The sequence below is a fragment of the Pituophis catenifer genome, unplaced genomic scaffold, assembly GCF_029215685.1.
Source record: "Pituophis catenifer annectens isolate HBS135680 unplaced genomic scaffold, rPitCat1.0.hap2 SCAF_3, whole genome shotgun sequence".
NCBI lineage: Eukaryota > Metazoa > Chordata > Lepidosauria > Squamata > Colubridae > Pituophis > Pituophis catenifer.
Genome location: NW_027256883.1, coordinates 74,179,475 through 74,193,097, shown reverse-complemented (window position 1 = coordinate 74,193,097; position 13,623 = coordinate 74,179,475). Strand labels below are relative to the sequence as shown.

Below are 13,623 nucleotides of genomic sequence, written 5' to 3'. Positions count from 1 at the left end.
AGTAGCCGAACAGTTCTTTGGGTTTTTTTCCCCCCCTAAACCATTCATTACCCTGTGGGATTCCAGAATGCTACACCATAGACATGCAATTTAAAGGAAAAAAAAATACAAGACAATAAAATAGCATAACACCCTCCCTATTTAAAGTGTCTGGGCAAATAAAGGACTGCTTTAACATGTTATCAAAATAATTAGAGTGCCAGTTGCACTTGGTCTACTACTATAAATGTTCTCTCTGAGAATCCTTTCACCTGAATGGTTAAAGTGAGAATGGGAGGTATAGAGAATTATAAAGTTGATTTTAGAGAAGAAACCCAGAGGCCACTGGGGAAACACCATGTGTGGACATTAAGTCCAGGGAAGTGAGAGAGTGTCACAAAGAGACTTAGGCTCTTCCTTGACTCCCTGGGTTATAGGAGGGAGGCAAAAGGACAAAAGAAGCCTGCAAGGTTATATCACTGCTCTTAGTAAAGTAGAGTTCTCGTCTTTGCATGAAGTGTTTTCCTGTTCTGATCTACCTTGATGGGATGGCAGGAGAACCTTTTCAAACCATCCTGAGATAAGAAAAGTATGCCACCCATTTTTAAAAAAGACATTTTAACTTAATTTTTAATTGTCTTGAGGACCCAGAACATGCTGTCTGTATGCAAAGGGAGATGCTTATGAGCTCCGTGTTGCTGATTCATGATCTAAAAAATAAGATTGGTAGAGGAGCTTCAGAAAAGTTCCTTAAAGTATCTGAATCTCTCTGGTCTTTTTGGATTGACTCATTGAATTCAGAGCCATTGTTGTATAAGATGTTATACTAAGTCTAGAGAAATCCAGGTGGATGTCTTCATTTAACCATGGCTGTCAGTAGATGACCATGGGCCAGCCACTCTCTTTTAGCCAAACTAATCTCACAAGGTTATTATGGGGATAAAATGAAATGAGACTCTTCTTCTAATCAATATTGCCTTCAAATCCCAGATGGGAAATAAATTGAATGAATGGAGAAAAAAAACCATGAGTGTGGTTAACAACATGCATGGCTTTGATGCCATGACAATTCTCAGTAAGGATAGTCTCTAGATAATGAATTGAAATTTGAGCATTGAGTATGCAAGACATAAAAGGACAATATGTGTTTAGTCTTGTCCAAGGACAGTACTTGCACAAAATCCAAACACAATATTGTACTTATCCAAGCACAATTCATGCAATCTGGGATACTTTTGCAATGCCTTTTGCTTACTTTGTGGTATAGTGCCACAAAGTCCTTATGTATAGTAGTCACAGGACCGATTTGGTTTACATAAATGTTAATACATAGAGACAATCAAGGACATACTATGAACCTCTTAAAAGGTCCTATTAAATCTTGTCATCCCATCATCCTCTTTAGTGGATATTATCTCTGAGCTAAGGTAAAATATGAATGCATCATGAAAGTACTTGTATATCAACAACCATGGTATTTGATTGGTTGAGACTTATATATTAAACAGTCTGAAATCACTACTCAATTAATCGTAACAGTTAATATAGTTTGCAATTATTAATGTAGTTATTAATGGATTGCTATAAAAACTGAATGTCACATTCCAATAATTCTCTAAGGGCACTTTACTGTCACTGTAGACAGTATAGTTGTTATAAATACACATATACACATGGACACACAGACAGTATAGTTGGTGGAAATACACATATACACATGCATACACACACACAGAGTCTAATAAATGCAGATGAGCTGAAGACATAGAACAATTCACTTTGGTGCTTGAGTCAATCTGATGGAATCATAAAGGACCAAAGACCAGAACTACAGAATCACAGGGTTGGAAGATACTTTGGAGGTTTTCTAGTCCAACCCCCTACCCAAAGCAGATAACCTTATATCATCCTGGACAAATGACTGTCCAATATTTTCTTGAAAACCTCCAGAGATGGAGCACCCACGACTCTGGGGGACAAACTGTTCCATTGATTAATTGTTCTCACTGTCAGGAAGTTTCCCCTTAGTTCAAGTTGGATCTGTCTTTAACAAGCTTCCACCCATTGCTTCATGTCCTGCCCTCGGATGCTTTGGAGACTATGTTGACCCCTCTTCTCGGTGATAGCCCCTCAAATACTGGAAAACATCTATCATGTCACCCCAATCCTTTTCTTCATTAGGCTAGACATATCTAACTCCCTTAGCCATTCATTATATGGTTTAGTCTCCAGACTCCTTATCATTTTTGTTGCTCTTCTCTGCACTCTTTCCAGGATGTCAACATATTTTTTTGAACTGTGCAACCAGAACTGGATACAGAATTCCAAGTGTGGCCTCACTAGTGCAGTATGGAATGGTACTATTACTTCTCGTGATCTTGATGCTATCCCCCCTGTTGATGCAGCCTAGGATTGCATTAGCTTTTTTTTTAGGCAGCTGCAACCCACTAGGAAAGCAATATCCTTTCATAGTTACTACTATTAAGCTATTCTATGCTTATGGAGTTGGTTTTTCCTGCCTTACTTTTCTCACTAATGAACTGCACCTTGTTGGATAGAATGTTGAACAGAATTTTATGATTAAACCTTCATAAAAACATTCATTGTAGAGCTTCTGGCAGAAGGGAAAAATCAAAGAATTTCAATATGTGAATTAAAAAAAAGAAGGAAGTTGAATATTATAACACTGCCAGATTAGACTTGGTGCATAAAGAGGTGATTCAAATGGCTCTTTTAAAAAAAGAAGTCAGGTGTTCATAAAACCTCCCGGTTAATTTTGGATGGAATCCCCAATTGCTGCTAATGGTATGATAATTTATGTCTAAAGCTGCCTTCACCTCTAACTCCTGCCTTTTCCAGAACATGTTTATTCAAGTAATCGTGTCCAACCATCAGGCCAGGCTATGGTAGATGGGAATGAAAATGGCATGACATTTAAAAGTAGATTTTCTGTCTTGATTGCTTTGAGAACACTTTGCTCTCAGAAGAATCCATGCAAATATTATGCTCCAGAAAGAACAGCCAAAGGGCTTATAAAAAGAAGACCCTGTTCATCATGGGCCAATGCTGGTTCCCCTTTGAAGGCAACCTGCTTTACGGTTGCCAGATTGGGGCATCTGAGAGAAAGTGGTAATTGAAAGCAAATATTTTATATAGCAGCCTGTCCCAGCTTTCAAATGACCTTGTCTCTAGTAGCAGGGGAGGCTAGCTGTGGAAGATGGGAGTCCTGAGAGAATGTGTACTCTAATCTAAAGGATCCAAGGATGGGGATTAGAGTGAAGGGAAACACTCAGAAAGTGCACCATGGTTCTCAATAGAAAAGCAGCTATTTCTGATATAAAATGAAGTCTCGGGGCAAAAAAAAATTGGAATTCTAGCTTAGCTTTTTCCTTGATACGTCAGTTCTCTGGGACAAATACACACTCTTCAGAGTCATACAAAATAGCACAAACGTTTGTTAGCTGGTAATAAGGTATAAGCCTAAACTGACTATTCAAACATTCAAACATAAATTCTGGGTCTATATTCTGAAATATGCCATTCCATTCCCCTTCCAATGAATATGCTTCCCTCATTACAAGTAATTAATTACATGTAAAAAGCTATTAGAAACGATTCCCTTCTAAAGCAGAGTGGTTTCACTATCAAAGACAGATCTTGTCTCTGAAAAGATGGCAAAAAGGAGTTTCGATGAATATTCCCTGAGAAGGAATTCTAGAGTCATTACAAAAAATAATGCTCCATTTCTCATGGAGTTGTATAATGGTATTTTGTGCCTCCATGATTTATCAATATTGTTTGACCACTGTGGAGGGGATGTTGTGGAAGAAGGAAATATTTGGGAAACAAACTATTTAGACAGCTCTTGAAAATCTTTTCAGAGAAAAAAATATTTTTAATGTATAGCAATAGCACTTAGACTTATATACCGCTTTACAGTGCTTTACAGCCCTCTCTAAGCCGTTTACAGAGTCAGCATATTGCCCCCAACAATTTGGGTCCTCATTATATATGGGAAACAGTCATAATGCCTCTTTGATGAATTCATCCACTATGTGAATGCCTCAACCCAGTTCTGGAAATCTCTTTTTTTAAAAAAAAAAAATTTTTTTTAAGTAGCTCTTTAACATAATTATGCACACTTTCACATTTGTGGTCCCTTTTATAGTGGGAAATCACAGTTAATTTCTTTGCAAGTAATATTTTCCATGTGTTTGCTGTTTTAACCATTCTTTCAGTGGGGAAGTTGCCATGGTAATTATGTAAAGCTCAGTTTTAGCTTGTCTAACTTGGAAGCGGATCTTCTCTTATTCAGCATTTGTATGGATGCTACAGCTTGAAACATTTGTAACTTGGATTTATGCACGTTTACTGAGGATAATTTTTAATGTTAATTTTCTGCTGAAATGTGGGCTTATAATTAATTTTATTACTGCTATTTTAATATCTGTGCCTAGTAGTTTTTAAAATTGATTATTTGTCTAATTTGTTTTCAGATTAATTTATTTTAAAGTTTAATTATTTCATTTATACATTTGCTTGTATTAAACCTGTAAATTATCTACCATTCAATCCTCAGGGACTCTTAAATAAATAAAATGTGGTAAGGTTCAAAGAGAGGGCTTCAATTATAAGTGGTTTCCTTTTATTTTTTTTAATCTTTTTTGCATTTTCATACAAAAAGTTGAAGATATACCGTTTATATCTTGGAGTCTCTATTATTTTAGTTCCAGTCAGCAATTTTAAACTGCATAGTGATTTAATATTTATCAGCTATCATTATGACCAGTTTACCTGAAATAACAAAATAGCGGAAGGTCAAGTGATAGGAGACGATTAGCTCAGAAGTCTCTGGTTGGCTATTTTTGAAAATGGAATGCTTATATGAAAGAACTGTCTGGGATTAATCCAGGCATGATCTATCCCTTCCCCCATTAGTTAATAGTGCAATTTTGGGATGGAGAAATTTATTCATACAAGCGTCCTCTAGATGTCACTGAAGCACTGAAGACTACAGAAAAAGTAGTCCCAAACAAGGTATACTATAAATTCACTGATAACCACAGTCACCCAAACTCTCGTGTCTGTTTGATTGCTTGCAATCTTCAATTGGGTGAAATGGTGAATCGTAGGGCAACAATTTTTGAATTGATATACTTCAAGTGGGCTGACAGAATGTATCCAAATCCAGGGTCCATAACTTCCATGGCATTGAAATTTGGCAAAATTGTGGCTGCTTCAGTGCTGCCAAATTGGTACACCATTGTGATGCCCATGGTGACTTCCCCTACAAGGGAAGTCAATGGGAAACCTGGCAGGAAGTCAAAAGTCTCCTACCCCCCCCCCCCACTGCTTTTTGGCTCGCCCATGGTCATTCTGTTTGTCTGTTTAAGGTCGGTCTTAAATTATGGTCCAGTTATCAGTGTCAATTAGAGTTAAAGGTAAAGGTTTCCCTCGCACATATGTGCTAATCGTTCCCGACTCTAGGGGGCGGTGCTCATCTCCGTTTCAAAGCCTAAGAGCCAGTGCTGTTTGAAGACATCTCCGTGGTCAAAGGCACACGGAACACTGTTACCTTCCCACCAAAGGTGGTCTCTATTTTTCTACTTGCATTTTTTACGTGCTTTCGAACTGCTAGGTTGGCAAAAGCCGGGACAAGTAATGGGAGGTCACCAGTGCTGGGTTGCTACTGGTTTGCCCCAGTTCAGGCAAACTGGTAGCAGCGGCAGCGGAGGCTCCGCCCACCCGCCCGGACATCATCAAATATGATCTCTGCATGCGCAGAAGTGGCGCACTTGCTCGTTTTGCTTATGCGTGCATACGCATGAACAAACAGGTAACAAAGGTAAGTGAAACCCACCTCTGGAGCTCACTCCATTACGTGGCACTAGGGATTCGAACCGCTGATCAACAAGCTCAGCATCTTAGCCACTGGGCCACCGTGTCCCATAACAATTAGAGTTAGAAGCTACCTATTAGTTTTAAATCACCTTCATTCTTTATTTATTTATTTTATTTATTTATTCTATTGAATTTCTATACCACCCTACTCCCGAAGGACTCAGGGTGGTGAACAGCCACAGAATAAAACACATAAATACAAAAAATTTAAAATAGAATAAAAATGAATTAAATAATTTGGCTGAGACAAATTTAAAATACCCCATAATTTAAAAACAAATTAAAATTTACATTTAAAAAGGGGAGAATGATAAATTTAAATGATACAATTCTGAGTAAAAACGTTTTTTTAGATCAGTCCTGTTTTTATTTTAAATAATGGGAATGTTTATCTGTTTCACAGAACTGTGAAAATGTCTTAGATTTTAGATGTTGGATTATTATGGGCTGTTACTCTTAACACTCTGGCAGAAAGATCAACTTTAGATCCCAATGTTCCCTACTGTGTGCCAGATTAGAAGGGACAAAAAGAAAAAAATAAAGAAAAAGAAGGGAAGCTATTTTATTGGACTGTATCAGTGAAAATGCCCAGCCAGATGGATAAGTTTGAATAATTCAACGGAATCATATCTGATGAAGACTTCCCCAAATCACTTCTGTATAGTTGCCAAGGAACATGCGTGTGGAAACATTTGTAATAGCAACAGGAGTTTAATTTGACCCAAAAAAAAGTCTTAACTCCTATTAGCGATTAAGAAATATCCCAGCAGCAATGGGACTGTTATTGTTATACCAGCTCTACAATAGTTGGATAGAAGAACTTATCAAAATCTCTAAGTTTAGCAGTGGATAAATGGTCACAGTAAATACCAGAATATTCTCATATGGTCTAATTCTTATGTGAATTATCAAAAACAATTGTCCTAAAAAAGAACTCCACTGACTCATTCACTTCTTATCTCATCTCCTTATCTCACCTTGCAACCATCCGCAACTGCAGATGCTGTCAGATATTTTTAAAACATTCCACAAACTGTAGCAAAGTAAAAACCAAGGGCAGGAATAGAGGCAGCTAGTGCCATGTTTAGTACTGTCTCATTGACCAACTAGATAAAATATTGGCCATTCTCAAGGAGAAGGTGAAGATAGGTTAGTGTTGGAAACATGCTACTTACAGTTGGCATCTGTGTGGAAAGGGCTGTGTTGAAAGTGATAACATGGATGAGATAATTAGGATGTGATCGATATTGCTTTGAAAAAGATTTATTGTATGTCTGCAAAACTTGCATAGTCACCTGGAAAGCCTCTTCAGAAGTAGATTCCAAATTGCAATTTTTAATATGATATATATGTATATGTATGTATGTGTGCATGCTTTGCCTATTTGGGGGGAATTTTCTCTCGGTATTCATATCCAAAGCTAAATATGGCGCTCAGCTGAGAAAAAAGCCTTATGTCCATGCTTTATATGGTTTTGGAATGCAATTCAAAATATAGTTGTTGGAAAACCATTTTCGTTGCCGTACATATAAGATGTGTCAATTTTTTAAAATTAGGTTTTGTTAAGATAACTTTATAGTACACACTGACTACATATTCATGTTAAAAACCATCCCCCAAAAATGAAAGAGATGTCTGGAAAGGCACGCTTCCTCAAAAGAATTTGTATTTCTGTGGATCCCTAAGACAGACTTCTAGACCAACTGTTTTAAAAGTTAACTGGCTTACTTTATTTCAGTATCAAAATTCATTATCATGCTTTCATCTTCAGTAGGTTTGCATATTCATTATTTCATGCTTTTATTTTCAGTAGCTCTGCATAGAATTCTGCTCACCTTAATTTCATTAGGGAATGTAAATATGTTCTATAATTTATCTAGCTAGTAATGACAGGAGGAAAGAAGATGTAACATTTCACTAAGTATTTCAGATTTAAAATTATACCTTCATGATGGCCAAATATTGAATAAGAATAAAATCTTAAGTACATTTTCATACACAACAGCTTATGCAAGTCAGCACAGACCTTTCCAAGAAATAAACATTATTTAGCAGCAGGGACTGGACTCTGAATTCCTTCTTTAAGGGAGCCCTAGACAGTTCAGTATATTGTGTAATTACAAAATTCAGGTGAAAGAATTTCATAAATGGTGACAGAAAGGGGAAATAATTACAGATGCTGTCAAAGTTCGATTTTGATTGGCAGTCATGGAAAATCTGTGCTTAGAACAAGGAAATGCAACATTTTACAAAGGAAATATGTTATGAAACCTTGACCTGTTTGCTTGTTTTTCCCATAGGAAAAGTCGTATCTTACTGCAAAGGGAACAAAATCTATAAAAAAGAAAAAAATGCCCGATTCCTCAGGTTAGATATCTCTTTCTTTCTCTCAAAACTAGCACAAGTGGTATTGTTTTTGCAGCTTTGTGCCCTAGACAAGGAGAGTATGATTTGTCAAATTGAAAAAAGGGTTTTTCACCCCAGGGCATTCTGGGATAAAATTTCTTAACCTTGGCTTTTTGCCCATGGGACTTGTGCCAAGTCTATCCCTCTAGATCAGCTAGTTGTATTTTTCTTGTGCCAGCATTGCATAACCTCATTCCTGTAACTAGATCAGCCATGTTACTTACCAATATTAAAAGCACTGTGTCCCCTTAATTGTCTGTTGCCATAACTTGTTTGCCAAATTTTTGAGAAGTTGTGTTACTCACTGCAAACAGAATCCTTGATTTGAGCTACAATAGGGCTTGTTCCGTAGAACAAAGGAATTACAGTTAATACAACTGACAATATATAATTTATTTTTTTAAATGGCCAAAAATATCAGACAAACATCTGAAAATCTGTTTTCTGAATGAGGACGAACAAATTAACTGTATATTAACTGTAGTGTCCTTTGGAATGGAGTGACCAATAAATTTAAGTAAATAAAATTAAATTAATGAATTTAAAGTTTTGAACCCACATAAAGCTTCCTTTCAGAGTTTTTTTATGGTTCCAAAAATTTTAAAATAGGAAGGATGAAAAGAATACTTTTCTGCCTTCTTTTGCAATTGGTAAATATACTGTACTATACTAATAAAGTTTATCTGGGGCGTAACTGTACATTTTAGGTGCAACATGTCTGTTATTGAGTTACATTTTCTTCCCTGCTTCCCTGTAACATTTGGGTTGCATTTCTATGCTACTTGGAAGTGATGCTTTCACATGTGGAAAATGAATGGAAACGTTTTAACAGGAGAGCAATGAATAGCAGTGGTCAGAATCCTTCAACTAGAAGCACCCTTGAGTGAGAAGAATATAATCTTTATAATATATTTAGACTCTTAGTGGTTGACTGTTTCACATCAGAAGTGGAAAGTCCCTGACTTTCAAAAGAGAAAAGAAGTTTCTGCAGTGTGAATAACTGAATGATGTTGCATAAGTATTCTTTTCACTTAAATCATTGGTATTTTTTTCTTCTTAGTTCTAGATGGATCTGATGAGAAGTCAGAATCACATTCTCATACAGAAAAGGTCCATAAACTCAACAAGGAGAATACAGGGAAGCCAAACACATTTCTTGTTCAGAGAAATTCCCCCAAATCTTGTGAGTCTAAAGAGTGTGCAGAGAGACGTCATAGCATCAGTTGGAAAAGTTCTCTGCAGAAGACCTCAGGAAAGAGTCCAGTGGAAGTGAATGCAAATGAAGCCAACCAAAGTCAAAATAACCCAGATACAGAAGGTGATGATCCAGGACTTGTGAAGAAGCATGATGGATCTCAAGGAAGTCTAGGAAATGTGGTAGAAGATGACAAAAGAAAAGATATTACCAGGGATGAAAAAGCAGGAGTATCAGAAAAAACATCTCAAAGAAAAAAATCGATAGAAGATGCAGATATCAAGTATGTTTTCAATACCAGACTATCTCCCTTTAGATTTATGGGATCATGCAGTACTTATTGAACTGTAGAAGATGGATTTGTAATACACACACACACACACACACACACACACAATCACTTTGGATCATTAGATGAAAGATAATCCACACACAAGAATACACTGTACAACATTTAATTGGTTTTTTTTTTTAAAAAAAAAAACTATTTCCAACATGGAAAAAGACTATTGAGGGGATGAACACAGTAGCTCTGAAACAGTATCAGATGAAACAGTATCAGATGAACAAAGGCAAAAGTCAAAGGGTAACTTATAGATAGATAAATTTTGGTTAAGAATTAAGAGAAATATATGGAATGTGGGGATAGTCTGACAAAGGAATTAATTCCTTGGTGTAATTTTAGATACCCTCTCATTAAAAGCTGTGAAGCAGAAACAGGTTAGCCATCTGACTAGAATGTTCTTATTTTGAATTTCCTGCATTAAACAAGCCTGGACTATTAAGTCTTTACAAACACCTTTTTTGTAGTGTTGACCTTCTGGTCTTGGCATTCTCGGTTAAAAAGAATGCAATATCCAACTTAACACTTTTTTTCTAATTGGCTTGAGCAGATGTTGAAATAATTGTTAGCCTAACAAATCTAACTAACTAACAAGTACAAAACTTGTTCAACATGTTGTAGGATACTTGGTCCAAATGTTGGTCTTGTATTACTTATAATCCTCTCAAGTCTTGGCTTTTATTGTACAAGGAAATTTTTTTTATGCAATCTCATTGACATAACCTGGAATCAGAAAGACAAAACATTCATAAGAAAACTTCCTGTTGGATTAGGTTGGTTTAGAACTTTTCGACAACAAAGAAAACATTCTTATAGAAATTTTGACAGAATTTTGACAGTTTCTTACAGAAACTAATGAAATTGATAGAAAGACTTAATGTTCCTGTCCATAATGAAATCTAGTAATAACAATAATTTGATAGATGTTGAATTCTAGAGAAGAGAAGAACTATATACCATAGTCTAAAGTTTTGGACGGAAATGGAATGGTTCTATTCAACCAAAACCATCTCCCTCAAAAATATTCTGTAAGTTAGATGGGAATCCATAATACGTTGTGCACATATATAATGAAGAACCCAACATATTATAGAAGCTTATGAGGTAATGGTAATGGCCTGCTGCCTAAGTTCCTAATTTAGCTGGAAGGGGATTTGTCTCATATATCCACAAGACTTATTCCTGTTCTAATATTCTGCCATTTTGTTGGCAGTGAAAAAATAGTCCTCAGGTTATGACAGCAATTGGGACTGGGATTGCCATCACTAAATGATGGGCAATGTGATGACATGTGATCACATCACTTAGCAACCACAATCCTGGCACTCCCAGTTGCCATTGCCAGGAAACAGAGCGACTCAGATAAGAAGCCCAGAAGTGCCACAGAGGACTTCTCTGGGAAGGCCGGGGGATATCTTGGGAGGCCCAACACAGGTCACACAAGAATGCACAAAATCTGGGGAATGAGGATATAAATTTATGTGCCACCCAGAATTGCTTCAATAGTGACATGGGCAGCATATAAATTTAATATTATAAATAAAATAAATAAATGCAAGAAGGCAGGCGATGAGCAGTGCAGTGTTACCAGAGTCACCTGTGACCTTCCCTGCTGGCTTTCCCATTTCCTTGTGGGAAACCATCACAGATGGTAATCACATGATGTGAGACACTGCACCTGTTGTAAGTGCAAGCCAGTTGCCAAGCTTGCCAGGGCTGGGGATAACTACCACTTGTTCAGTGCTGTCATAACTTCAAGCAGTCGCTGAACAAGTGGTCGTTAACTGAAAACCAGCTGTACCAATTCCCCACATAAATGAGGATTTATGCTTCAGTCTTTCATGTCCTGGTTACCTCCTGTATAGATGACTGTAATGTGCTCTCAATGGAGCTGCCCTTGAAGAACATTTGGAAGCTTCAGTAGTGCAAATTCAGCAGCAAGGGTAATTATGTTGACAGATAGGGCTGCACATGTTATATCTCTGCTCTGCACACTACCTCAGCTACCACGTTACTTCCAGGTTCAATTCAAGGTGATGGATAACCTATAAAGTCCCACATGACATGTGTCCAGGCTATTTGAGGGACTGACTCTCCCCAATTACATTTACTTGTCCCATCAAGACCAACAGAAGAGGCATGACATGGGATCCACCTACAAAGGAATGCCATCTGATGGAGGCCAGGAGGGTAGCCTTTTCTTTCATTGCACCCACCCTATAGAACATCATTCCCCCGGGCCCGGAGGTCAGACTGGCTGCACCTCTGCTGGCCTTCCAAAACAGCCTGAAGACATGGCTTTACCGTCATGCCTGGGGAATCAGATACAGTAATGATGGTGCAAAACTCATAAAACTATTATTATTAACCTAAGTTGACTATTTTTTTCCCTTTTGATTGTATTGTATAGTTTAATTGTTTTAAATGTTTGCAGGATTGTTTTTTTAGTTGTCTGGTACTGTTTGTGTTTTAATCTTGTAAACCGCCCAGAATCAAGTATGTGAGATGGGCAGCTCAATAAATTGAATGAATGAATGAATGAATGATAAAATAACAAAATATGTATTCATTTATAAACCATGAACTCTAAAAACAAATGCTTCTGATCATTTGGACTGTTTATATTTCTCCATAACTCTTCCAGAGTTGACACTAGAATAATCTACATCTTCTCATCTAGGCATAAAGGAAATGAAAAAGCTTCATTCTTTCTGAAAGATGAGCAAGCCAGCAGCAGCAAGCGTCGCGTAAACGAGGGAAGTTTTCTCAAAGATGTCAACAAAAAGAGCAGAGTGTTTGTAGTGAAGGCCAGCGGTGGACTTAAACCAAAAGAAGCAGCTAAACCAAAAACAACAGAACTTGTCTTACCTGGAAAAACAGTTGCATCTAAATCAACAGCTGCCAACAAGAACAAAGTGAAGCAAGAAGCTTCAAAGGGAGATAATTTTATAATTGGTACAACTTAGCTTTTAAAATATATGAAATAATATACTAATTGCAAGCAAAACAAATGCATTGTCTACATTCTTCTGTTAACAGAAGAATTAACATTTGGATTGTTAGCTATACCAGCTGAAAATCCCATCTGAGAATGAGAAAACAAATAAGTTTTAGTGCTACCTGTTCTTTTGTCTGTTCTCGCCATTAATTTTTTTATTGATTTATTTGATTGCCAGATTATAAGGTTTGGGCTTTGCTAGACGCACAGAAATAGAAGCAAGTTGTTTTAATATTAAATTAAATTTTACTTAAATGTGCTACCAAGTTGTTTCAGCTCCTATTGACAACACAGAGAGATTTTCTCCATGACAATTTATTCCTAACCTATTCTTACATGTCTCCCAAAGGTGCACCATTTGCTACCGAAACTGAATCTATCCACCTTATTGTTTGTCCTCTTTCTTTCCGTGTTTTCCAGCATTACAGCCTTTTCTAGAGAGCTGGGCTTCGCATAATGAGTCTGAAATAGGATAATTTGAAGCTGGTCATTTGTGCTTCAAGTGAGAGCTCTGGATTGATTTGTTTGATGATCCATTGATTTCTTCTCTTGGCTGTCAACAGTATTTTCAGGAGTCTTCTCCAACACCAAAAGTTCAAAAATGTCAATTCCTTTCCAATCCTGCTTCTTTAAAGTCCAACTTTCACTTCCATGCAGTGTCCCAGGAATAAGATTGCTCACACAGTTGTCATCGTTGTAGGTATAGGGACTTCATGGCATTTGAGTATATTTTCCAAGGCCTTCATGGCTCCTCTAGCAAGTGCTCTCTGAAACTCTTTAAGTTTCTTCCTGATATTTTTG

At 37.0% G+C, this 13,623-nt stretch overlaps 1 protein-coding gene across 3 annotated transcripts in view; it reads left to right on the top strand.

The window, feature by feature from the left end:
* Positions 1–13,623, top strand: part of MYLK4 (myosin light chain kinase family member 4) — a 101,264-nt gene that overhangs the window by 66,148 nt on the left and 21,493 nt on the right. For all 3 annotated transcript variants that reach the window (XM_070940737.1, XM_070940738.1, XM_070940736.1), the window contains 3 exons: positions 8,181–8,247; positions 9,347–9,764; positions 12,505–12,779. In XM_070940737.1, the coding sequence (XP_070796838.1) occupies positions 8,181–8,247; positions 9,347–9,764; positions 12,505–12,779 (760 nt within the window). The remainder of the gene's footprint in view (positions 1–8,180; positions 8,248–9,346; positions 9,765–12,504; positions 12,780–13,623) is intronic.